This window comes from Somniosus microcephalus, chromosome 20, assembly GCF_052327205.1.
Source record: "Somniosus microcephalus isolate GS21.2 chromosome 20, FLI_Smic_1.0, whole genome shotgun sequence".
NCBI classification, from domain to species: Eukaryota; Metazoa; Chordata; class Chondrichthyes; order Squaliformes; family Somniosidae; genus Somniosus; species Somniosus microcephalus.
In genome coordinates, this window is record NC_141006.1 from 36,290,039 (window position 1) to 36,316,156 (window position 26,118).

Here is a 26,118-nt window from a genome sequence, read left to right on the forward strand (position 1 = left end):
ATCTTCTTCACTCTCTGTTCTTTGCTGTCTATCAAACCTATCGTTCCTTTTCCTGGCCTGCTAGCTACCTCTCACAACCAACTCTTCCCTGCCAGCTGTCCAATTCTCTTTACCGTCTTTTGTGGCCATCTGCTGCTATTTCTGGCCAACTGCTTTTATTTTACTGCTGCTATGGGTAATCCTAAATGGGAGTCTTCAGCTCTCCGCTATGTCTTATCAGCTCTTTCTAACAAGGAATTGCATACACTTCACAATAAACATTATTACCTCACACCTCTCAAATTCAACACAAAAGTAAATCAACAGAAACAACAAATATTTCTTTTAAAAATAACAATTTTGAATCTTCGAATAAATCATTTATCTGTATATTTCATATCTCCTGTTCCACTCCCACAACCAACAGTTCACTAGAATTGCATTCACTTCTACTCCATCTAAATTATATTAAATACCAATTAAACGTCATTAAATTATATATGCAATACATGTTATATATACATGTTAGATGGGAAATTTCACCTGCCACCAGCACACAACAGGAAATGTTAGCTATAGTACCCAATTGAGTGTGTTCTTATGTCAGATATTCTGAAAAGATAGATATCCCTGGTCTTAACCCTCTAGCATTGATTTCATGAGGTGAAAAATTTTGTGTTTCTTGCTATCGGAGTGTGCTCAATAATGGTGAAAGTGCATGAAGTTGCAAGACCACCATTTGTTTGGTCATGCACTCAGGGTGTGTCACTGTGCTCATTCATGTCTACTGGAATTTTTTGAGGATGTAACTGGTAGAGTAGATAAGGGAGAACCAGTGGATGTGGTGTATTTGGACTTTTAGAAGGCTTTCGATACGGTCCCGCATAAGAGACTAGCGTGCAAAGTTAAAGCACATGGGATTGGGGGTAAGGTACTGACTTGGATAGAAAACTGGTTGGCAGACAGGAAGCAAAGAGTTGGAATAAACGGGTCTTTTTCCGAGTGGAAGGCAGTGACTAGTCGGGTACCGCAGGGATCGGTGCTAGGACCCCAGCTATTCACAATATATATTAATGATGTAGATGAGGGAACTAGATGTAATAGCTCCAAGTTTGCAGACGACACAAAGCTGGGTGGGCATGTGTGCTGTGAGGAGGATGCCAAGAAACTCCAGTACGATTTGGACAGGTTGGGCGATTGGGTAGATGCATGGCAGATGCAGTATAATGTGAAGAAATGCGAGGTTATCCACTTTGGTGGCAAAAACAGGAAGGCAGATTATTATCTGAATGGCAATAGATTGGGAAAAGGGGAAGTGCAATGAGACCTGGGTGTCCTTGTGCACCAGTCGCTGAAGGTAAGCATGCAGGCACAGCAGGGGGTTAAGAAGGCAAATGGTATGCTGGCCTTCATAGCGAGAGGATTTGAGTACAGGAGCAAGGATGTCTTGCTGCAGTTGTACAGGGCCTTGGTGAAACCACACCTTGAGTATTGTGTGCAGTTTTGGTCGCCTTATCTGAGGAAGGATGTTCTTGCCATGGAGGGAGTGCAGCGAAGATTCACCAGACTGATACCTGGGATGGGAGGAATGACATATGAAGAGAGATTGGGTCGATTAGGCTTATATTCGCTAGAGTTTAGAAGAATGAGAGGGGATTTCATTGAAACTTATAAAATTCTAACAGGACTAGACAGACTAGATGCAGGAAGGCTGTTCCCGATGGCGGGGGAGTCCAGAACCAGGGGTCACAGTCTAAGGATAAGGGGTAAGCTATTTAGGACTGAGATGAGGAGGAATTTCTTCACCGAGAGAGTGGTGAACCTGTGGAATTCTCTACCACAGAAGACAGTTGAGGCCAATTCATTAAATATATTCAAGAAGGAGTTAGATATATTTCTTAAGGCTAAGGGGATCAAGGGATATGGAGAGAAAGCAGGGACAGGGCACTGAATTTGGATGATCAGCCATGATCGCATTGAATGGCGGAGCAGGCTCGAGGGGCCGAATGGCCTAGTCCTGCTCCTATCTTCTATGTTTATATGTTTCTATGTTTCTACTGCTGGTTGGATGGTTGGTTTGGGATTTCAGCTTCTCATTACATGTTTCCATAACAAAATCAGCTTTGAGGGACTAATCAATGAAGCATTGTATTTTATTAGCATACCACGTGAAGGGTTGTTAGGACCTAGGATTGCAACAGCAGTTCGCTCACATGCTGAGTTTCTGACGTTAACTGGGTAGACAGCTTCCTGACCTATAAAGAGGATGAGTCACTGCCAGGATGGATCTCATCCACCATCTAGTAGGGGATCTCTGGAGTGAACATTGACAAAGCTTCCTCAGGCGGGCTGGTTGTCTGCAATATCAGTCAAGGAAAGACTAAAGATTGCAGTGCATTTTTTGAAGGCCCTTAAACAACCCAAAGGCTGTTGTTTGTGAAAGACATAATGAAACAGAGGTAGAAAATTACTTTCAAACATTATGGGCGAAACATTCGGCTGCGTAGCGCCCAATTTATCAGCGGTACGGGTGCCATGCCGAAAACGGCGTCTGTGCCGCGTAAGCAAACTTCTGGTACATGCCACGTCAGACGTCATCTTGGTGAGGGCTGTAGGGCGGGCGTAAGGAACGTCTGCCGGAAGTATGCACAGTGCGCAGATCGTGACGTCAATCAGCATGCAACGCTGATTTGATGTCAGCGCTGCCTTTTTGGTCGTCAACGCTGGAGCTAATGTCCTGTGTTAACCTTGCACTGCTGAACATGCGTTCAGCATCAGCAAAGACCCCCTACCAGCGATATTTATGGGGATCATCAACCACACTAAAGTTAGTTGTTGATTGATTTCTACTGGCTGTGTGTAAGTATGTGAAACTGTTTGGAGCTTTCTAGAGTTCATAGAGTCATGGGGTCGATTTTGTGGAACCTGTCGGGAATAAGGCGGGAATTCCCCTTTCGGGTTTCTGATCCGCCTACTTCGACGTCCGGCCAATCCGCGTGATTTTCCCTTGATTGACTTTGTTGAGCCCACCCAGCGGGCTCAGCAGGCCAATTAAGGGCCACCCAGCAACAGGTGACGTCACAGACTGCAATTTCATCTGTCAAGATTTCTGACAGATGAAATATCAGAGTCTCACAGCTGTTTGAAGCTGTGAAACACTGACAGTCTGATTTCTAAGCTGAGTCCTTCTACGCAGACTCAGTTAGAAATCTCAGCAGTACTAAAAGCTGCAGGCTGTCACTTTTGACAGATCGAAGCCGTTCAGCTTTAAGTTCCGGCTGACTGATGCGCTCCCGACGCCTAGAGGAAGAAAGGCTGTAAAGGTAAGTGCAGGTAAGTAAAAGTTCTTTACACACTTTACACACACCAAACACACTTACCTTTGCACTCATGCACCCATCACTCACCTGAACACCAACAACGCGACCCCTCCAAATCCTTCAACCCGACGGCCCGCCGCTCCAACCTGGCGTGGTTTGGAGCCGTCGGGAAACCCACACGAAACCCCTCAAAATGGGGATTAGGCTAAAAACTGCCTGTTAACTGCCTGTTAACAGGCAGTTAATTGGCACTAATCCCTTCCCGCCTGGTTTTGGCGGGTCCCAGTGCAGGGCGGGTACCCGCCGCCCCTGAAACTTACGTGGGGCGGGATGGTGGCGGGACCCCCAAAGTCGGGATTTACCCCCCCCCCCACACGCCTGAAACCCCGCCTGACAGCGCCCCAAAAATCTAGCCCATAGAGTTATACAGCACAGAAAGAGGCCCTTCAGACCATCGTGTCTGCGCCGGCCATCATGCCCTGTCTATTCTAATCCCATTTTCCAGCATTTGGTCCGTAGCCTTGTATGCTATGGTGTTTCAAGTGCTCATCTAAATGCTTCTTGAATGTTGTGAGGGTTCCTGCCTATACCACCCTTTCAGGCAGTGAGTTCCAGATTCCAACCACCCTCTGGTGAAAAAGTTTTTCCTGAAATCCCCTCTAAACCTCCTGCCCCTTATCTTGAAATTATGCCCCCTTGTTATTGACCCCTCAACTAAGGGGAAAAGTTCCTTTCTGCTTACCCTATCTATGCCCCTCATAATTTTGTACACCTCAATCAGGTCCCCCCTCAGCCTTCTCTGCTCTAAGGAAAACAACCCCAGCTTGTCCAGTCTCTCTTCATAGCTGAAACGCTACAGCCCAGGTAAAATCCTGGTGAATCTCCTCTGCACCCTCTCCAATGCAATCACATCCTTCCTATAGTGTGGCGACCAGAACTGCACACAGTACTCCAGCTGTGGCCGAACGAGCGTTTTGTACAGCTCCATCATAACCTCCCTGCTCTTATATTCTATGCCTCGGCTAATGAAGGCAAGTATCCCATATGCCTTTTTAACCAGCTTATCTACCTGCCCTGCTGCCTTCAGGGATCTATGTACATGCACACCAAGGTCCATCTGATACTCTAGGGTCCTACCATTCATTGTGTACTCCCTTGCCTTGTTAGTCCTCCCAAAATGCATCACCTCACACTTTTCAGGGTTAAATTCCATTTGCTACTGTTAAATCCGTGTATCTTGATGTTGTGTGTCCTTCAATAACTAGACAGAGACTGCAGGGGAACAATCAACAGGTGTTTACTGGATGAGGGTTACTCTAAAACTAACAGTACAGATCCCTACTCAGAGTTTATATACAGGTGTGGTCACTGCCGGTACTACAGTATACAGGAGCTGTAAAAAGTAGTTCTCCCCTTAAAGGTACATACACTACAGCTGCTGTTCTACCCATCTGACCAACCCGTTTATATTGTCCTGTAGCCTGAGGCTTCCCTCCTCGCTATTTACCACTCCACCAATTTTCGTGTCATCTGTGAACTTACTGATCATACCTCCTATATTCATTGAAACTTATAAAACTCGAACAGGACTAGACAAACTAGATGCAGGAAGGATGTTCCTGATGGCGGGGAGTCCAGAACCAGGGGTCACAGTCTAAGGATAAGGGGTAAGCCATTTAGGACTGAGATGAGGAGGAATTTCTTCACCCAGAGAGTGGTGAACCTGTGGAATTCTCTACCACAGAAGGCAGTGGAGGCCAATTCATTAAATATATTCAGGAAGGAGTTAGATATATTTCTTAAGGCTAAGGGGATCAAGGGATATGGGGAGAAGGCAGGGACAGGGTACTGAATTTGGATGATCAGCCATGATCTCATTAAATGGTGGAGCAGGCTTGAGGGGCCGAATGGCCTACTGCTGCTCCTATCTTCTATGTTTCTATAACTAAATAATGAATGTACACTACAAACAGCAAGTGTTGTTTAAAGTTGGTGAGGTGATAGGGAACGGTGCTGTAAGTGGAGAAGGCCTTGCTTCTTACTTCAAGGGTTCTGCTCAGACCACTTGCTTCCAGTCATGGCTGCTCTAGTTGTCATCCTCCTTGGCCTGCAGCATCACAGGGAGATGGCGCAGTGAAGAAGAGGACAAGCTGCTTACAGAGGGAGGATGAGGAGGGGAAGAAGGGCCCTCAGCAGGAGGCTTTACGCAGCTCGGGTTTTTCAAGAGAAATTCTCTTACCTCAGCCTGAGCCAGGAGCAGTGTGCGAGGCGTCTGCACTTTACAAAGGAGCTGCTTACAGAACTCTGCCACCTCTTGCAACTAGACTTGCAGCCTCATACCAGGGCACGGACAGTGCTGCCAGTGGCTTTGAATTTCTTTGCACCGGGAGCCTTCCAGGCTGGAGCAGGCAATATCTGTAATATCTCCCAGTACTCCATCCACTGCTGCATAAGAGAGGTGACAAACATTCTTTATACTAGGAGAGGGGACTTAATTGTTTTCTCTCTGAACAGAAAGAAGCAGGTAGAGCGTGCACATGGCTTTGCCAGGATAGCGGGCTTCCCCATGGTGCAGGGCGCCATTGACTGCATGAAAGTGGCTCTGCGGGCACCGCATCTAAATGCTGATATGTATCGCAACCGCAAAGGTTGCCATTCACTAACTGTATAGTTGGTGTGCGACCATGCTCAGCATATCATGATGGTGAATGCCCGGTATCCTGGCAACCGCCATGATGTTTTTATTCTGCGCCAGTCTGCTGTTCCCTCAGTCTTTGAGCCACCAAGGCAAATCAAAGGCTGGCTGCTAGGCGACAAGAGCTATCCTTTGACCATCTGGCTCATGACTCCGCTCCGCACCCCAACACGTGGTCAACATGTGTACAGTGAGAGCTACGCTGCTACACAAAATATCATAGAGCTGACCATTGGGTGCTGAAGCAACGGGTTCTGCTGCCTGGACCGCTCTGGAGGAGCCCAGCAGTACTCACCAGATAACGTCTCAAGATTCATCATGGTCTGCTGCATGCTCCACAACTTCGCCACCATGAGGGCCCAGCCCTTGCCACCAGGCATACAGCGACCAGCTGAGGAGGAGAAAGAAGTGGAAGGGAGGAGGCAACCCAGACAGCCCATTTCTGCCCAGGCTGTCGTGATTGACTCATCCGACTGCGGTTCTAGTGAACGCAACCCCAATTCCACATTCACCAATAGTCCTACACCTTACCGTCCCTCTGATATGGATCATCGCAGCATCCGCTTGGCCACAATGCTGACATGAATGCCATCATAAAACAGAAGCATTCCAAATCAACTTTATGCATCAATCCATAAAATATTACATAAAAATGTTAGCGGGGGAATGGGGCTGACTGGATTGCTGTACAGAGAGACGGCACGGACTCGATGGGCCGAATGGCCTCCTTCTGTGCCGTTATGACTCTATAAGTATATAACTGGTTATCTGAAAATCCACACTAGTGGTACATTTTGTGAGCTAGTCTCTGTGTGTACCAAGTTCCTCACTGACAATTATATTTCACATTCTGATAGTAACTGCTGTCTCTCTCTATTTCCAGATTTAAAACCGAAGTAAACTATGACACCTTGGAAGTCAGAGATGGAAGATCCTACTCCTCAGCACTGATAGGCCTCTACCATGGTACTCAAGTACCTCAGTTTCTGATTAGCACCAGCAACTATCTTTACCTCCTGTTCTCAACTGACAAAAGCCACTCGGATGTTGGGTTCCAAATTCGCTTTGAAAGTAAGTCGCTTAGAATTTAGATACACAGCTGCAGATCCTAGATGGTGGAGTGATTACAGCGAGCAGGTTCTCTTCAACTTACATCAATAACAATGGTCATCACAGGGGTGGTCCTAACAGGCAATAATACCTCAATGCTTTGGTTTGGTTTTACCATGGAGACATTTCTATGCCTTGATAATTTCCATGAATAGCCACCCTGGGGTGATTTTCATTACTACACCACGATATGATCTGTATGTTTCTTCTCTCTCTTGAATACAGAGAAAATATTAAACTGTCCCTCTGTCGACTTGCCACAATTACCTATTTGTAAGGACTGATTGCTATAATCCTTGTTAAATCCATTTACATGCAGTTCAGATGAAAGAAAAATATCTGATGTAAAACAAGTGCCTATTAAAGGGGAGATATCACTGAATTGGAAAGCTTTCAGGCACACTCCATTCCTAGAAGAGTGTGAAACAGCAGGACCGAGAACTACAGAACTTAGATTGGATGGTGGGGGGGGCACAAAAATGTTTATGATGTGATTATGATACAGTTAAGGATTAGGCTTCCCAACATTTTTAACTTGTACTCACAGCACAGAGGCAGTTTCCAGAAGCAGATTGAGTACCCTATGCACTGAAAGCTGTATGCTTGCAAAGAGTGAGGCATCATGCCATGGTTCGAACATGCACTTGCACAGTTTTATTTTGTTATTTGAGCTGAGGATGTGGACAACACTGATGAGGCATCCCCAGTGCCCTGAGAAGGTGATGGCTGGCCTTCTGCAATTGTTTTGACAACTTAAAGAGGGCATCACAAGTCAAGATAGTGTTGGTCTGGAGTCTCACGCAGCCCAGCCCCGCTAGGTATGGGTGGTAGGGTCGGTCTGTTCCCTGAAGGACATTAGTGAACCAATTGGGTTCTCACAACACTCCAGCAGCTTTCATGGCCATTTATTTCTGGGGCTTCCCACTAATTACCAGACTTAATGTATACAATTTCACAATTTGCAATTCCGAGATTTAAGTTTATGACCTCTAGATTGCTAGCCCAATACCACAGGCACATGCCCTGTACTCCAAATTACGAGATCATAGAACTCAACTTCACCAATGAGCTTTATTAAGATTGTACAGCTGCCAAAAGAACCACTAAAAGAAACCTCTCATGCCACAGGTGTTAATGTGAGACAGTAACCATTCTTCTTTCAAGCTGGGTGAGCCATAGAGACAACGGATTCATCTGCTGCTCTCAGTCTGCAGACTCGCATTCATTAGCATTTCAAAACTTCTTCTTAGGCAGTCCCCTGGAGTCGAGGATGACTTGCTTCCACTCCAGTATTGTGGGTTCTAAGGTGACTAATGAGTCCTGTGCGGGATCGACAGACTCTGCCACAGGTGGGGCAGGTAGTGGTTGAAGGGACGAGTGGGTGGAGTGCTTGGTTTGTCATACGCTCCTTCCGCTGTTTGTGCTTGGCCTCCGTGTGCTCCCGACGAAGAAACTCAAAGTGTTCGGCGCCTTCTCGAATGCTTCTCCAATTTGAGTGGTCTTAGGCCAGGGATTCCCAAGAGTCGACGAGGACGTTACATTTTTTCAAGGAGGCTTTGAGGACGTCCTTGAAGCATTTTCCTCTGCCCTGCTGGAAATCACTTGCCGTGACGGAGCTCCGAGTAGAGCGCTTGTTTTGGGAGTCTCATATTGGGTATGCGGACAATGTGGCCCGTCCATCGAAGCTGATTGAGTGTGATCAATGCCTCAATGCTCGTGATATTGGCCTGAGAGAGAACACTGGCATTGGTACGCCTATCCTGCCAATGGATTTGCAGGATTTTGCGGAGGCAGCGTTGGTGATACTTCTCAGGTGCTTTGAAGTGCCGGCTGTACGTTGTCCATGTCTCTGAAGCATACAGGAGGGTGGGTATCACTACTGCTCTGTAGACCATGAGCTTGGTGCCGGGGTTGAGGTCTTGTTCTTCAAACACTCTTTTCATCAGGCGGCCGAAGGCTGCACTAGCACACTGAAGGCGGTGTTGGATTTCGTCAATGACCGCCCTCGCTGACAGAAGGCTCCCAACCTCCTCCTGTCGAAATGCTTAGAACATGGCCTTGTCATAACCAACACCTTGTTCCATCAGAGAGACCAGTACAAGGCTTCATGGCAGCACCCTCGCTCCAAGCACTGGCATCTGCTGGACTACGTCATCATCCAAGCGAGGGACCGCAAGGACGTCCGCATCACCCGCGCCATGACAGGAGCTGACAACTGCTGGACAGACCACCGCCTAATCCGCTCTGTCATCTCCATCAATGTAGCCCCAAAACAGCGGCGGCAACAGAATCAATGCCACAGGAAAATTAACGCTGGAGCACTCAAAGACCCCGCTAAGAAAGCCCTCTTCAGCCTGCGCCTCACAAACAACCTGACGACTCCCAGTGATGCAGAGACACAGAGTGCCCACAGTGCCTGGTCTGCACTCAAGGCCTCCATAATCAGCACCTGTGAAGAGACGATCGGTCACTCGACCAGGAAACAGTAAGACTGGTTCGACGAGAATGACCAGGAGATCCAGGAGCTAATAAGCCGCAAGCACAAGGCATTCCTAATCTGGAGACAGCAACAGAACTCGAGAGCAAGAAAGCAGCTCTACAGACGCCTGAAGGCTGAGGTCCAACAAAAAACTCTCGACCTAAAGAACGGATGGTGGGTGGAGAAAGCGCAGGAGATCCAGCAGCTAGCCGACGACCAGGACGTGCGTGGATTCTTTAGTGCAGTCAAGACCATCTACGGCCCAAACACCCAAGGACTTACCACACTGCGGGCCAAGAACAGAGAGGTACTTATCAAGGACAGAGAGGCAGTCAGTGCCCGCTGGAAGGAGCACTTTGAAGATCTCCTTAACCGCGACTCTGTCTTCGACGCGAGTGTCCTCAACTCCATCCCGCAGCATGCTACCCGCCACCATCTCAGCACAACCCCAGCCCGGCATGAGGTTGAAAAGGCCATCCGAAAGCTGAAGAACAACAAGGCCTCAGGAGCAGATGGAATCCCCGCCGAGGCACTAAAGCATGGCGGAGAAGCACTACTGGCGCAAATTCATGAACTAATTTCTCTTATCTGGAAGGAGGAGAGCATGCCAGGGGATCTCAGAGATGCCGTAATTGTGACCATCTTCAAGAAAGGTGACAAGTCCGATTGCGGTAATTACAGAGGAGTTTTCCTGCTGTCTGCCACAGGGAAAGTCATCGCAAGAATCCTTCTCAATCGCCTTCTCCAGTGGCCGAAGAGCTCCTCCCAGAGTCGCAATGCGGATTCCGCCCACTAAGGGGCACAATGGCCATGATCTTCACCGCACGTCAGTTACAAGAGAAATGTAGGGAACAGCACCAACCGCTGTACATGGCCTTCTTTGATCTCACAAAGGCCTTCGACACTGTCAACCGTGAGGGATTATGGAGTGTCCTCCTCAAATTCGGCTGCCCTCAAAAGTTTGTCACCATCCTCCGCCTGCTTCACGATGACATGCAAGCCATGCTCCTGACCAACAGTTCCACCACAGACCCAATTCACGTACGGACCGGGGTCAAGCAAGGCTGTGTCATTGCACCAACGCTCTTCTCAATCTTCCTTGCTGCAATGCTCCATCTCACCCTCAGTAAGCTCCCCACTGGAGTGGAGCTAATTTACAGAACAAACGGGAAATTGTTCAACCTCCGTCACCTCCAGTCCAGAACCAAGGTCGTCCCATCCTCTGTCGTCGAATTACAGTATGCAGACGACGCTTGCGTCTGCGCTCACTTGGAGGTCGAACTCCAAACCATTGTAAACACCTTCACCGAAGCGTACGAGAGCATGGGCCTTACACTAAACATCCGTAAGACAAAGGTCCTCTACCAACCTACCCCCGCCACACATTACTGCCCCCCGATTATCAAAATCCACGACAACGCCTTGGACAACGTGGACCACTTTCCATACCTGGGTAGCCTACTGTCAACAAGGGCAGACGTCGACGACAAAGTCCAACACCGCCTTCAGTGTGCCAGTGCAGCCTTCGGTCGCCTGAGGAAGAGAGTGTTTGAAGACCAGGGCCTCAAACCCGGCACTAAGATCATGGTCTACAGAGCAGCAGTGATACCCGCCCTGCTGTATGCTTCAGCGACATGGACCATGTACAGCAGGCACCTCAAAGCACTGGAGATGTACCACCAACGCTGCCTCCACAAGATCCTGCAAATCCATTGGCAGGATAGACACACAAACGTCAGTGTTCTGGCTTAGGCCAACATCCCCAGCATCGAAGCTTTGACCACGCTCGATCAGCTCTGATGGGTGGGTCACATTGTCCGCATGCCCGATACGAGACTCCCAAAACAAGCGCTCTACTCGGAGCTCCAGCACGGCAAGAGAGCCCCAGGCGGGCAGAGGAAACGCTTCAAGGACACCCTCAAAGCCTCTTTGAAAAAGTGTAACATCCCCATTGACATCTGGGAATGCCTGGCCCAAGACCGCACAAAGTGGAGGAGAAGCATCCAGAAGGTGCCGATCACCTCGAGTCTCTTCGCCGGGAGCAAGCGGAAGCCAAGCGCAGGCAGCGCAAGGAGCGCACGTCAACCCAAGCACCCCACCCACCCGCCCCTTCAACCACTGTCTGCCCCACCTGTGACAGAGGCTGTAGGTCCCACATTGGACTCATCAGTCACCTGCAAACTCATTTTTAATGTGGAAGCAAGTCATCCTCGGTTCCAAGGGACTGACTAAGAAGAAGAAGAAACTATGGAAAGTGGTCCACACTGCTCCAACCATCAAGAAAACTCTGACCTAATTAGTTTTTGTGTACAGGTCATAGCCCCTTCAAAGTAAACTAACTAACTCATTGAAAGTGTGGAAAAATCAATTTCCCTTCTTGGCCACTCTCCAGACAAAGAGATATTCCTGAAAGTATAACTATCTGAAGACAATTTTAAAATCACAATTGCTCTGTCTACCTAAAATCTTTAAAAAAAACTGAAATATTCTTATTTGATGCAGAATGAAGCCTCTGTTTACATCACCTGATTTCATCCTCTTCCACCCCCGCCCCCCCTCCCAGGTGCTTTAGAGAACTAGGCCAGCGTCTTGCCTCAGTGAGCTGCCCTTCTCAATGTCATCCAGTCTTTCCAGTTAAAGCGCTCCATGAGACATGCGGAGACTTTCCTGACATGTTCTCTCTGCAGCTATCATCTTCGGTACTTGATGTCTGTTGTGATCTCATACACTGTATGACAAGGGACATGTGTATTGCTTGGCCAGTGCTGAGTTACCTGTGTTTGTCCTTCAGATGAACTGCCTTGCAAAGACAAAGGTAACGTGCAGTGCCAGCTTTAATCATCTCATAACCTCATAATGTCACTAGCTATATCATTCTGTTCACCTTTGTTACTGTGGCAACACCCCCATTTTAAAGTAGCCAAACTTAATACAGATTTCAACATAGTTATTTACTTTGTGTGATTTAATATAGAAGCAATCAATTTGAGACTCAAGTCCGTTACATATAATGAATATATCAGTTTCTTTCTATAGGTAAGTAATACTTATTTTGTTTAACATGCAAAAGGTACTCAGTGGGATATTGAATTTCAATCACAAGCGATCTCTTGCAGAATTTTGTCTAAATGGTCAGAAAATAACAATCTTCTGTTCAAAATTGTGTTGGCATCGGGGATTCTGTTAAAATGAACAGGAAATAATATGATGATTCAGGCTGTGAAAGAAAATCTTTTTTTTTCTTTCAACACTCATACTGTGCTCATCATAACAGACCTAATCCCCATGAACAATAAGTGTGCTTCTTATAAGTTCTGTCCTTGCAGACAAAATATAGCTGAGGACTAACAATTACCTTTAGCTGCATTAAACTGCGTACTGAGTTTATATAGATCCGTGTCCCATCTCCTTTGAATGTCAGAATTGTAAGGGCTAAAATGAACTACACTATTTAATTAAACAATAAAAGGAAACATAAAATAGGCACGAACTACAGAAAGAGTACCACACAACGCAATCTGGAGTAATGTGCTCTTAGGGGTTCATTTTCTTTTTTTTTTAATCCTTCCTGTCATATAATGAGGACTTTGGTAAACTGAAATATTATATTCTTCCTTCAACACAGATTCATGGAACAAACCCCAACACAGCAGAACCTCTTTCTCTTCTTTCCCATTCACAGCTGAATTAGTGACCCATTTCCCTGCAGCTTTACAGATATCACCATATAATGACACCGCAGTTTTAAGCATCAATTTTCTTTGATGTCAGAATTACATTTCAAATGGCCAATACTATTTTGACATGCAACAATAATGTAATCTCCCCTAATTATTACTCTACAATTAAATATGATCTTACAAAATTCTGAAAGGCAAACATGAATAGTTCAAAATGCAGCAGTAAAAAACATATGCTATAGAATGCTGATGTGGCATTTATTTTGGTTGCTTCAGCACTGCCTCCATTGCTTTGAATATATTCACACTTTATTCCATCTTGTTAATTGAACACAGGACCAAATCAACAGCCAGATTGATGGTATCTGTTTCAAAAACCACGACGGGGCCGATTTTAACTTGGGCTACATCAATCTTTTTTATTTAAAATGCAAACATAATGGGATAAGATTGTAATTTTCGTCACAGAGTTAATAAAGCAAATGACTTTCTGCAAGCTGATGATATTGACCTGTTCAAAAGCGCAACATCAAAAGCATTTATTGACGATAAAGTTTCTGTTGACACTATTATTTTCAAGCAGAATCTTCTGTCTGCAAATTGGTGTGAATAAAAGTCTGCAGATTTCAAAATAACCTGCTTTGGAGTCACTATCCATTATCAGCAACAACTAGAGAAATGCCACCATTATGTTTACAGTCAGGTTTGTGTCCTCCTTAAGATACTCTAGCACCTGAACAGTTTAATTCCAGGTTTATAGTGTACCGCTGATGCTAAAAAAAAAACACCCATCTAATGGCAAATACTTCAAATTAATTAGACCGTGGTGGTTTACCAGTAAACTGCTTTTAATTCTGGCTCATTGACTGCATTTTCAGGTGTGAAGCTACAATCTGATTCTTGCTTGGACCCTGGAATTCCAGTAAATGGTCAGCGCAATGGAAATCTCTTTTTTATCGGTTCTTCCGTGACCTTCGGTTGCGATCCAGGGTACACCCTAAGTGATGATGAAGCTCTCGTCTGTGAACCCAATTACCAGTGGAGTCGTGCTTTGCCCAGCTGTGAAGGTACTGCTAGAATTTTTGTCATTGTGCTGCTGGAGTGGGTCAGAATCTCAGAAAGCACTTCCATGAAAGGGCATGTTTGTCGCTGCCATTCTTGACTGGGTGCTTGGGAAGAGGGAAGGGAAATGAACTGAGGAGAGGGTTTCTTGCCACTTAAATGCACCACCTGCAAAGCTGACTAAGCAGTGATATTGATGGTTTGCATGCAGATATTTGCAGACGGGACTGTTCGCTCCTTCCCAATCCCGCTACCCAGCTGATGAGGCAGCTGATCAGCTGGGGTTGGGAGCGCAGGAGAAAGTAAGGACAGTATGACTGTTAGGAAGCTTTGCACTCTGTTGACTTTTTAAAAAAACCTTTGTGCATTACTGATCTAAAACAAGATCTCGTGGAGTGATAAGAAGCAGGGTTGCAGCCAGGATGAGTTCACAATCTCTAGTTCTTGGAGCGCAGATGTGGACTTTCCCAGCGATCGGGAGAGAACTTTGACTGAGGGACATTTTTCACAGCTCTGGGGCACATCTCTGAGCAGTTGTTTATGGCTCTGGCATTAGCAGAGACATGGAAGTACATTGCACCCCTAACTACTGTTAGTGAAACAGTTGCTCTGGTGGGGAGGGTGGAATTGAGTAATTTTGATTCAGCACTCTGATAATGTTTGCACCTTGAAATTGGTTGTATTCACATTAAGTTAGCTCTTCATAAATTGCTCATCAGTGAGAATGTTGAGTCTTTTTAGTAGTTTTATCACTAAAGAATTCGTAAAAACACCTTTTAAATAATACATAAAGGTTTAGCAATTAAGAGTGGGTGCTGATGTGTGCGTGGTGTCAAAAATATCAAGAACTTCTCAAATGTGTGGTACTGAACACATAATTTGTGTTTAATAACTCTGTAATTTTACATTAACTGTTTATACCCAACGTAGCAGTAAATTAAATTTAATCTACTGATAAGTCTTTGTGGGGAAACCTTTTTCATGGGTTCGTTAGTTTGCATGCAAATGAAATTCTGATTAAATCATGAATTGACAAATTGTTCCAGTGAGGCAGTTGTATAAATGCAGTAAAGCATGCCCTTTAAGTTAGCATTGTCACCAGTGCAGAGCATTTATAAAGGTCTAGGTTTGTCATTAATGAGCGCCGTGAACTCAACTTTCTTCATTTTTAGCTTTGTGTGGAGGTTACATCCGTGGATCAAGTGGAACTATCCTATCTCCTGGGTTTCCCGATTTTTATCGGAATTCTCTGAATTGCAGCTGGACAGTGGAGACATCACATGGCAAAGGTAACATTAATGAGGTACCTGAGGAAAATGCTGGGAAGTTTTTTTAAAAACTGTTCATTGTATAAACCAGCACCCTGAGACCAGAAATGACAATAGCCAGTACTAACAGCTGAATGTTCAGTTTGGCTCAATGAGATTTCTTTGCTGTTTTATTTTATATAGTTTTATACCACCTTTTAAAATGTATTAACTATTGGTCTGCTAATATCACTAACAGCAATAGTAGCTTATTTTGTCAGAATCCATTTGCTGCAGTTTTGTTGAAGGAGCTGCATTCATTACTGTTTATCTGTCTGCTATGTTCTCTCACCAGCACTAGGCTTGTAAAAGTGGTTTTACATTAACGGACTGCCCTCTACAGCAGATGGTACTCCCACCACATAAAAGCAATCTTTTCAACATATAAATGGCCCAATCTGAGAGACCCAACTGCATTGGTGATCCAGGATTTCATGGGTCTCTTGAGTTTTGTCAGGTCTCAAATTTGTAAGTAAGGAACTGGATTCCCTCCTTTTAAACTATGGGGTGCACAACTTTCCAGTCTTTATTGGAGCAGCAACAGGATGATAGAGCAGCACATGGAGATGGCATCTTAGTGCTGCTTCACTGGGACCACTTTATCTATGGTAAAAGTGGGCATAAGTGGTTATTCTAAGGGTTGGCACTCCTGCCCTAATGATAATAATTGAGTTCTCTTCACGGGATGGGGCATTAAAATATTATGTACAATGTTTGTGTGCCTGCAGTAAGTAGGCGGTGGGTATGTGGTGCCTGTTCAGAGGAGTTGGTGTGGGATCCAATCAGTTTTTGTGGTAGGTCCTCATTATGATGCGACCGGCGAGCTGCCACTGTGAAACATGCACCCCATAGACAACTCGCCCATTTGGAGACAGGAAATCAGTCCGTTCAGCCACTTGTCAATAGCTTAAAGAGGAGGGCCGGAATTTTTCTTACCTTGGCAGGGTCCGGTGCGACCAGTGTCAGTGGCGGGTTCTGAACCTGCTGCTGGCTCCATCCTGCTGTTGAAAATGAACTTGCCTTAATGGGGCCTATTAAGCCCGTTACCCGGCCCAATTAGATGGAGCTGGTCTGGTGATGTCATTTATGATGCGTTTTAAGCCGGGAACCTTAAAGGGACTCTGGCCACATTACATTTGAAGTTTAATCTAATATAGTGAGTGTTAAATCTTTACTGTACAATAATATAATAAAAGTTATATGAGTGGCAAAGAAATATTTAAATAATATCTTTAAGTAATATGACTCCATCTACAAATGCAATCAAGAACATATTTTATAAAGTACATTAATTGGGAAGTTATTGGTGCTTTAGTCATACATCTGTAGACTTTTGTATGAGTACAAATAAATGAGTGCGTGTAAGACATAAAATTAAGCAGATTTTAAATGTAATTGTAAAGGGGTGTATTTACAATCTTATGCAAGTTCAGCAGAAGAGCTGCGGAATCCCTGACAAATAGTGTAAGTGGTGCTTACAATGTGTTTCTGGAATTTCTGTAGCTCCTCTGTCGAAGTTAACAATGGACAAGTGAGAGAACCTCTGCAGAATTCACCCTAAAGTCTCAGACTGAAAAATTAAATGAGTCATATTCAGGGACTGAAAGCAAATTGAACCAGTGGAATGAGTGATGAGAATGAAATTGTTACGGTTGATGACTTGATTTAATATGTAACTGGACAATCAATGAGAAAACCTGACCAGAAACAACACAAAAATGTATTTAAATGGTATATGTCATTTTTTATAGTGCAGGCCAATTCACTGCAATTACAATTTCTTGTGCAACAGCCAAGAATGGCCAGTGGAAAATGTATTTCCCTTGCTATTTACATCCTTTCAGGAATTTCTGAATTAACAATTCCCAGTAGCTTTTCAGGTAGAACAGAATCTCCATCAATCTGTTAGCTGATGTAATCAACATGTTTTTATTTTGGTTTGTTTTTCATGCTGTCAAGTAATCAGCTGGAACTCAATGGCCACGGAACTCACGCCTCCGGTTGACAGACGTGGTTCCTGAATTGCGTGAATCTCGTGGCCATGCAGGGAAATTTAAAAAGTAGGGGTAAAAAGGCTCTTAAGTGCCTGTAAAGTATCTCATAATGGGCCAACATTTGCGATTGGAGGCTTCCCGCGGGCGGACGCCTCCGATGTGCAAAATGTCTACCAAAGTACCTGGTGGCCCGGGAGGAATGGCGGCTTGCGATCCTGGGCCTCTCCGGGTCCGCGCGGGCAGAGCCCCACGTATCCCAGGGGTGCAAGCAGTTCGTAGGCGCTCCTGGGATCACATGGGCCGGCCCAACCAATAAAAGAAGGGAATCCCCATTCATACTTTTGGCAGTTCTGTACATACGGAACTGTCATGAGTATGAATGGGGATCACTTAAAAAATATACCAACACATGAAATATATATTTTAAAAAATTACATATTTAAAATTAATTAAAATGCCATTTAATTAAATATTTTAAACATAAATTTAATTTTTTGAAAAAAAATGTAATGTTTTTACAGGGCTAAAAATAAACTTACCTTTTTGAAGTGTATTTTTAATTTATAAATGAGTGATAACATTTTATATTTCTATTTTTTTAAACTCTTATGCTGAGAAGAGCAGGCCTTACGCCTGCTTTTACTAGGCATAAGAATTTGACAGGCATTCAGCTGGCGGAAGTTGTGCAAATAGCGCAACCCTCCACCCGCAGAGGCCCATCTCCCGGGGATGTGGAGGATCTGTCAAGAAATTGCAAGTGCCGGGTTTCAGCGTATGCGCTTCGCTTGCCTAAACCTGGAACTTGCGCAGCCCCTACAGGCACGTGCGTACCTCGTACGCACCCTGCGAGGGTCGCAAAATACGGCCCAATGATTTCAATTGGGTCCCCCACCACTGCAGGTCAGGTTGGCTCCATGATGACGGATGTGCCTGTGGGAAAGGCGCATGGGAGCGAGTTGCCAGCGCGTTGCCGACCCGCTGTCACAAAAAAACTTTCCCACCCGAACCGCCAGCGTTCGCGCCCGCTACCACCATGGAAAATTCAGCCCGATATATATTTAGTGTCAGGAACAGAAAGAAGCGACACTGTGGAGCAGGCAACATGACCTACAGTAAGATTTCAGATCTGTTAAAGTGGAAAACACACAAGGTCCGGACAGAAAAATGTCTCCAGAAAGCTCCATACAGCTTTACCTGATAGCACCTGAGAATCCCTTTAACTATTGCTCCAAATGGCACAGGCACAATGGTCTCCTCCGGTGCTGTGTGATTGTAAATGGTTGATGATGGCAATGGTCTTAATGCATCATTTGACCCCTACTTGCTTTTATGCATGAGACGGAAGTGCTGGCCATCAGAATGTAAGTCCACCCGCAAATAGGAATGGACATCAACACAGTGGTAAATTGTCACGACTAGCCACTGTTTTAAGTTGCTTCTGCTACTACCCTGCTTTTGCACACACTGGGGGTGGTAGGGAGATGACAGTCAACCCAATTGTTTGCTTTTGCTGGGGAGAAGGAGGGAGTCACATGGCAGGAATTTGAACCAGTCAGAGCTTCCCTCTGTTTTTTCAATGTCCCATTTATGTTGGAGAGACATCAACTGGAAGTGTTTCTGTAACATTAACTGGTTCCTTTGCTGCTGAACCTGTCCCATTTATAATGTAGGACGGATTTAGCAACAACGTACTGCGAATGTGAGAGATTCTTGCACGTGCAATTGTTCAAGTTTGCAACATTGCCAGTCTGGCCAAGATCTTCTCTGAAGTCGGTGGAAGTTTGGTGTTTCCCAGCAATATCAAAAGTGCATTTGTGGCCTGTACAGATTGATTGGGAGATCAACCTGCCCTGGGCCAGACCCAAAGGACGAGGTGACCTACAAGCTCCCTTGACCACTTTTTGCAGTTGCCACTGGTGACACGCAGAGGTTAAGACACAAGGGCAGTCTTGGTTCCTCTGATGGCACTGGCATTGGTATGTTTACTTTTTCTATGGTTGCTGTGGAATGCAAACATGCAATGTAAATGCGGCGTAAGATCCTCCCTCGACAAATATATTGCAAGATCATGTCCAGTGGTGGTTACAATAAATTTTAGTAATCAATATTATTCAGTTATGTTTATTTGCATTTGAGAATTCATTTTGTTAACTTGATCCTTGTTTTTTTTTTATTGCGCTCCCCCTGTATTTCTGCCTCAAGTCTCAGAGTTTCAGTTTTAAAATTTTACAATTGCTCTTCACTGCTATGTCAATTGACAAAGAGAAAAATAATTTACTTTTATACAGTGCTTTTCACAACCTCAGTCCCAAAGCACTTCAAAGCCAATGAAGTACTTTTGAAGTGAAGTCACTATTGTACTGTAGGAAACATGGCAGACAACTTGAGTACAGCAAGGTCCCTCAAAGAGCAATGAGATAATGACCAGATAATCTATTTTTAATACAAAAGCAAAATACTGCAGATGCAGGAAATTGGAAATAAAAACAGAAAATGCTGGAAATACTCAGCAGGTCAGGCAGCATCTATGGAGAGAGAAACAGAGTTAACGTTTCAGGTCGCTGACCCTTCGTCAGAACTGACGAAGGGTCATCGACCTGAAGCGTTAACTCTGTTTCTCTCTCCACAGATGCTGCCTGACCTGCTGAGTATTTCCAGCAATCTTTTTTTAATGTTGATTGGGGGATAAATATTGGCTGCGACACTGGGGAGAACTCCCTTACTCTTCTTCGAAATAGAGCCATGGATCTTTTACATCCACCTGGGAGGGCAGACAGGGCCTCAGTTTAACGTCTCCCTTAAGCAATTCTCCCCACCCCAATGTATGCTGCTATCCACTTCAAAAAGACACTCTAGCTGCTTTTTATATTGCACAGGACCCATGCTAGTGGCACAGTCGACTGCAAGGTGATGGTAAATTAGGGGGGAATAGCTAAGGTTGGAGTTTGGGAAGAGCCAGCGAAAATGGACCTTTGCGGCCGCTGGGCTTGGCAAAAACCCTGGCGAATTCATGATTGGGTTGTTGCGGGCTGTGCAAAGCCCATGCGTCACTAGCACGAATCAACGTGCAATGCAATAGCAGCTTCTAGCTTGCAATCCTGCCTTCAACTGGCAGGGCTTGGCTGTATTGGAAAGACGTTCTTAAATGGGATTCAAACTTAAGCCCTCGGAACGAGAATGTATTTATTGAGGTTTTGGGAGAGACCAGTGGTCGCTTGCTCTGTGACTACAATTAACAGAGAGGAAACAGAAGTTCTATCAAAATAACCATCTGTTCCTTCCTATTATCAAGAGTATTGTGTGTACATGCTTACAGGCCCATTTTATAGAAAGTGCTGCAAATCTACCTGCTTCTTAAGAGGGCCCCAGTGCTCAGGAACAGCTATTACAATCTAATCTTTTCTTTTAGTGCCTCAGGGTGAGCAAAGAATATTATAAAAGATTTATTTTGCAGTTAACTGAATACGTTATAAGCCACTTGTGCTGCTTGAGATTGTGTGCTTAAAATTGCACAAGGCCAGAAACATTTCAGAGTGAAGCGACAACTCCTTAAAGGAATATTGCTGTCTCGTGAAGAGTCATTAAAGGCACTGAACCAGGGATGTCACTGCATCAACAATTGTGCCTGTTACCACACTTAAAGAGGGAAATATAAGTAGCTATAAACTAACATAATATTGACACCATTCCCTGGAAGTCAGTACCGTGGCAACAGAGCAGAGTTACGTCGCAACATAGGAACAGGAGTAATAGGCCATTCAGCCCCTCGAGCCTGTTCGCCCATTCAATTAGATCATGGCTGATCTGTATCTTAACTCCATTTATCTCAAAGAAGGAGGTTCTAAAAGCTTCCCAATGAGATGATGATGTTCCTTGAAGTCAGAAAAGTATGCAAGTAAATCGACTCTGACCTTACTCCGTCCATTCACTGCAATGAGAAAGATGCAGCAAATAGGAATAGAATCATGCATATGACCCATGGGGTAGAACACACTCGCGATCACATTCCAAAATTCTTTTCCAAAAACTTGGTTTGTCTGTTGCTTTATAATCAGTATTGTTCTGGTTTGAGAGTAATTCAGCTTTGGGTTCTGCTAATGTTTGTAATCTGTTTCTACTTTACCCTTGTGGATTATGATGACATCGAACTATTTCATCAAAGTAATGGTCCCTATTCAATGAGAAGGAGCTTTTTGGACCACACTCATTGACTTTTCAGCTCATCATGGCTTCAGGACTTCCCTCAACTTGTCTTCTGTTTTTCTGAATATCAGTTTTACTGGCTGATTCAGTGCTCTATTTTAAGGGAATGGTAGTGTAGTGGTTATGTGACTCGACTAGTAATCCAAAGGCCTGAACTAATAATCGGGAGACGTGAGTTCAAACCCACCACGGCAGCTGGGGAATTTAAATTCAGTTCATTAAATAAATTTGAAATAAAAGGACAGTGGTATACAGTCGGGAAGGAGTGGCCCTGGGAGTTCTCAACATTGACTCCGGACCCCATGAAGTCTCATGGCTTCAGGTCAACCATGGGCAAGGAAACCACCTGCTGATTACCACCTACCGCCCTCCCTCAGCTGATGAATCCATGCTCCTCCATGTTGAACACCACTTGGAAGAAGCACTGAGGGTAGCAAGGGCACAGAACGTACTCTGGGTGGGGGACTTCAATTACCAAGAGTGGCTCGGTAGCACCACTACTGACCGAGCTGGCCGAGTCGTGAAGGACATAGCTGCCAGACTGGGCCTGCAGCAGGTGGTAAGAGAACCAACACAAGGGAAAAGCCTACTTGACCTCGTCCTCATCAATCTACCTATCGCAGATGCATCTGTCCATGACAGCATTGGTAGCAGTGACCACCGCACAGTCCTTATGGAGACAAAGTTTCGTCTGAGGACACGCTCCATCATGTTGTGTGGCACTACCACCGTGCTAAATGGGATAGATTCAGAACAGATCTAGCAGCTCAAAACTGGGCATCCATGAGACGCTGTGGGCCATCAGCAGCAGCAGAATTGTATTCCACCACAATCTGTAACCTCATGTCTCGGCATATCCCTCACTCTACCATTACCATAAAACCAGGGGACTAACCCTGGTTCAGTGAGGAGTGTGGAAGAGCATGCCAGGAGCAGCACCAGGCATACCTAAAAAGGAGGTGCCAACCTGGGGAAGTTGCAACACAGGACTACATGCATGCTAAACAGCGGAAGCAGCATGCTAAAGACAGCTAAGCGATCCCACAACCAACGGACCAGGTCAAAGCTCTGCAGTCCTGTCACATCCAGTCGTGAATGGTGGTGGACAGTTAAACAACCAATGGGAGGAGGAGGCTCCATGAACATCCCCATCCTCAATGATGGCGGAGCGCAGCACATGAGTGCAATCATCTTCAGCCAGAAGTACCGAGTGGATGATCCATCTCGGCTTCCTCCTGAGATCCCCACCATCACAGAAACCTGTCTTCAGTTAATTCGATTCACTCTGTTGAATCCGTGAAACTTTAGGTAGTGTGTCCTTCAAATAATCGACAGAGACTGCAGAGGAACAATCAACAGGTGTTTACTGGATGAGGGTTGCTCTAAAACTAAACAGTACAGATCCCTACTCAGGGTTATATACAGGTGTGGTCACTGCCGGTACTACAGTATACAGGAGCTGTAAAAAGTAGTTCTCCCCTTAAAGGCACATACACTACAATTCCTCCCCTTTTAGATTAACAGTACCATAACATTCATTTAACAATTAACACTTTTAACATGCAACATTAACTGAAAATAGTCCATTTATAAATTTAGCCTTTGGGGCGGCTTCCTGATCCTTTCTGGATAGCGCCTTTCCTGAGTGTCTTGCTCTTGGTGCGGAGGCGATTCTGGCCCCCTGTCATCGGTTGGTTCATCAGCTTCCGATACTACTGTTTCTGGGATAGATGCTACCTGTATGTCGGGTTCATTACCAGGTACGCGAGACATGGGGTTGACTCGTTCCTGTGACGCTAGGATCTGGTCGACATGGCGTCTCACAATGTTCTCCCCAACATTCACTGTGTACATTACTGGCCCCTGCCGTGTGCATATCGTTCTGGGTTGCCATTTCTCTGTTCGGTAGTCACGGGCCAAGACTGGTTGCCCTACATTGAAGCTCCTTGTCGGCTTCTCATTGATGTGCTGGAATTGCTTATTCTCAACATTTCTTCGTACATTTGGTCTGAGCAAATCCAGACGAGATCTCAACCTTCGGTTAAAGAACATCATGGCCGGGGTCTGGTTGGTAACTGTCTGTGTCGCATTTCTGTAGGTTAACAGGAAATTGTCCACCTTATGCTGCAGTGGAATGTCGTCATCGCACATGGCCCTTACGGCCTTTTTAAAGGTTTGTACGAACCTCTCAGCCAATCCATTTGTGGCTGGATGATACGGGGCGGATGTGTAATGCCTTACCCCATTCCTTTTCATAAATTTCCGAAACTCTTTGGACACAAACTGTGGTCCGTTATCAGAGCAAATCTGCTCTGGCAAGCCGTTCCTGGCAAATATGGTCCGTAGGACTGCAATAGTTTTCTCCGTGGTGGTGGAGGACATTTTGATCACCTCAGGCCATTTCGAGTGCGCATCCACGGCTATTAAGAACATTGAGTCCATGAATGGAGCAGCAAAATCAATATGCACCCGTTGCCATGGAGAGGAGGGCCACTCCCATGGGTGTAGAGGGGCATGTGGTGGTGCATTTTGGACCTTCTGGCATCCTGAGAAGCTCTTTGTCAGGTCCTCGTTTTGCTGATCGATCCCCGGCCACCACACATAAGCCCTAGCAAGGCTTTTCATTTTCACCCCTCCCAGATGGCCTTCGTGAAGCTCATTGAGCACTCTCTCCCTTAACTTGGGTGGAATTACCACTCGGGATCCACACATCAAGGTCCCCTGGCATACTGACAGCTGTTCTCTTCTGGATGAGAATGCTGGCAACAGTGAGTCGCCATGTGCTGGCCATCCCTTCACCGTCAAATCATATACCCGAGACAGTGTCGGGTCATTTCGGGTCTCCTTCTCTATAGCCGCGTTAGTTACTGGCAAGCGTTCAATTATAGTCGAATAAAATATTTCGACAGGGTCCACTGCTGGTGCTTCCTCTGCAGTAGGCAGTGGCAGCCGTGATAGCCCATCAGCGTTTCCATGCTGTTTCGTGCCCTTATACTCTATTTCATATTGGTTCGCCCCTAGAAAAAGGGACCATCTTTGTAGCCGTTGCGCAGTCATCACCGGAATGCCCTTCTTTGGATTAAAGATGGAGACAAGTGGTTGGTGGTCAGTCAGCAAGGTGAACTTCTGCCCGTGCAGATAGTGGTTGAACTTTTTCACTCCCCACACTAGGCTGAGGGCCTCCCTGTCAATCTGGGCGTAGTTACGCTCGGCTGAGATTAGTGGCCGAGACACAAAGGCTATTGGCCTCTCCAAGACGTCCGGGAATTTGTGCGACAGCACCGCTACAATACCATAGGGTGATGCATCACACGCCAACCGAATTGGTAGTGCTGGGTTGAAATGAGCCAACACCTCTTTTGATGTGATCAATTCTTTGCACTTCTGGAAAGCTCGTTTACATTCGTCATTCCACTTCCAAGGTACACCCGGTTGCAGTAGGGTGTTCAGTGGGTGTAGTAACGTAGACAAATTCGGCAAGAACTTATGGTAGTAGTTCGCCAGCCCGAGGAACGACCTCAGTTGTGACACATTTTCCGGTGCTGGAGCCTTGACTACTGCCTCAATCTTTTCAGGGGACTTATGTAACCCCTCTTCATCAATAACGTGGCCACAATACGAGATCTGCTTCTGGAAAAACTCGCATTTGTGGCGATTAGCTCGGAGCCCATATTCCTTCAATCTAGTGAGCACCTGCTCCAGGTTGGCGAGGTGATCACTGTCATTTTCGCCCGTGACCAGGATGTCGTCCAAATAACACTGGGTCCCTGGAATCCCTTGCAGGACTTGATCCATTGCCCTTTGCCAAATAGCCGGAGCTGATGCTACCCCGAACACCAGCCGGTTGTATTGGTAGAGACCTTTGTGAGTGTTGATCGTGAGGTACTGTTTCGAGGCTTCTTCTACCTCCCATTTGCAGGTACGCCTGGGCCAGATCAATCTTAGTGAAGCGTTTTCCTCCAGATAGCGAGGCGAAAATATCTTCAATCCGCGGAAGCGGATATTGTACCGTGTGAAGGACTGGGTTCACTGTCACCTTAAAGTCCCCACAGATGCGAATCTTCTTTGGTTCCCCAGGCGTATTACTCAACGACCTCTTCATTACAGGAACGATGGGTGTAGCCCACTCACTCCAGTCCACTTTGGACAGTGCTCCAGAATGTTCCAAACCTTCCAGCTCTGCATCGACGGCTGGGCAGATCGCATAAGGCACCGGTCTGGCCTTAAAAAAAACTTTGGGCTTGCATTTTCCTCTATTTTGATCGTCGCTGTTATGCCTTTTAGTGTTC

General features: G+C 45.6%; 1 protein-coding gene across 1 annotated transcript in view; it reads left to right on the top strand.

Annotated features, from left to right (window-relative positions):
* Nucleotides 1–26,118, top strand: part of csmd2 (CUB and Sushi multiple domains 2) — an 807,040-nt gene that overhangs the window by 290,176 nt on the left and 490,746 nt on the right. Inside the window, exons 12-14 of the mRNA XM_085962435.1 lie at nt 6,878–7,065; nt 14,142–14,330; nt 15,498–15,614. Of these exons, the coding sequence (XP_085818561.1) occupies nt 6,878–7,065; nt 14,142–14,330; nt 15,498–15,614 (494 nt within the window). The remainder of the gene's footprint in view (nt 1–6,877; nt 7,066–14,141; nt 14,331–15,497; nt 15,615–26,118) is intronic.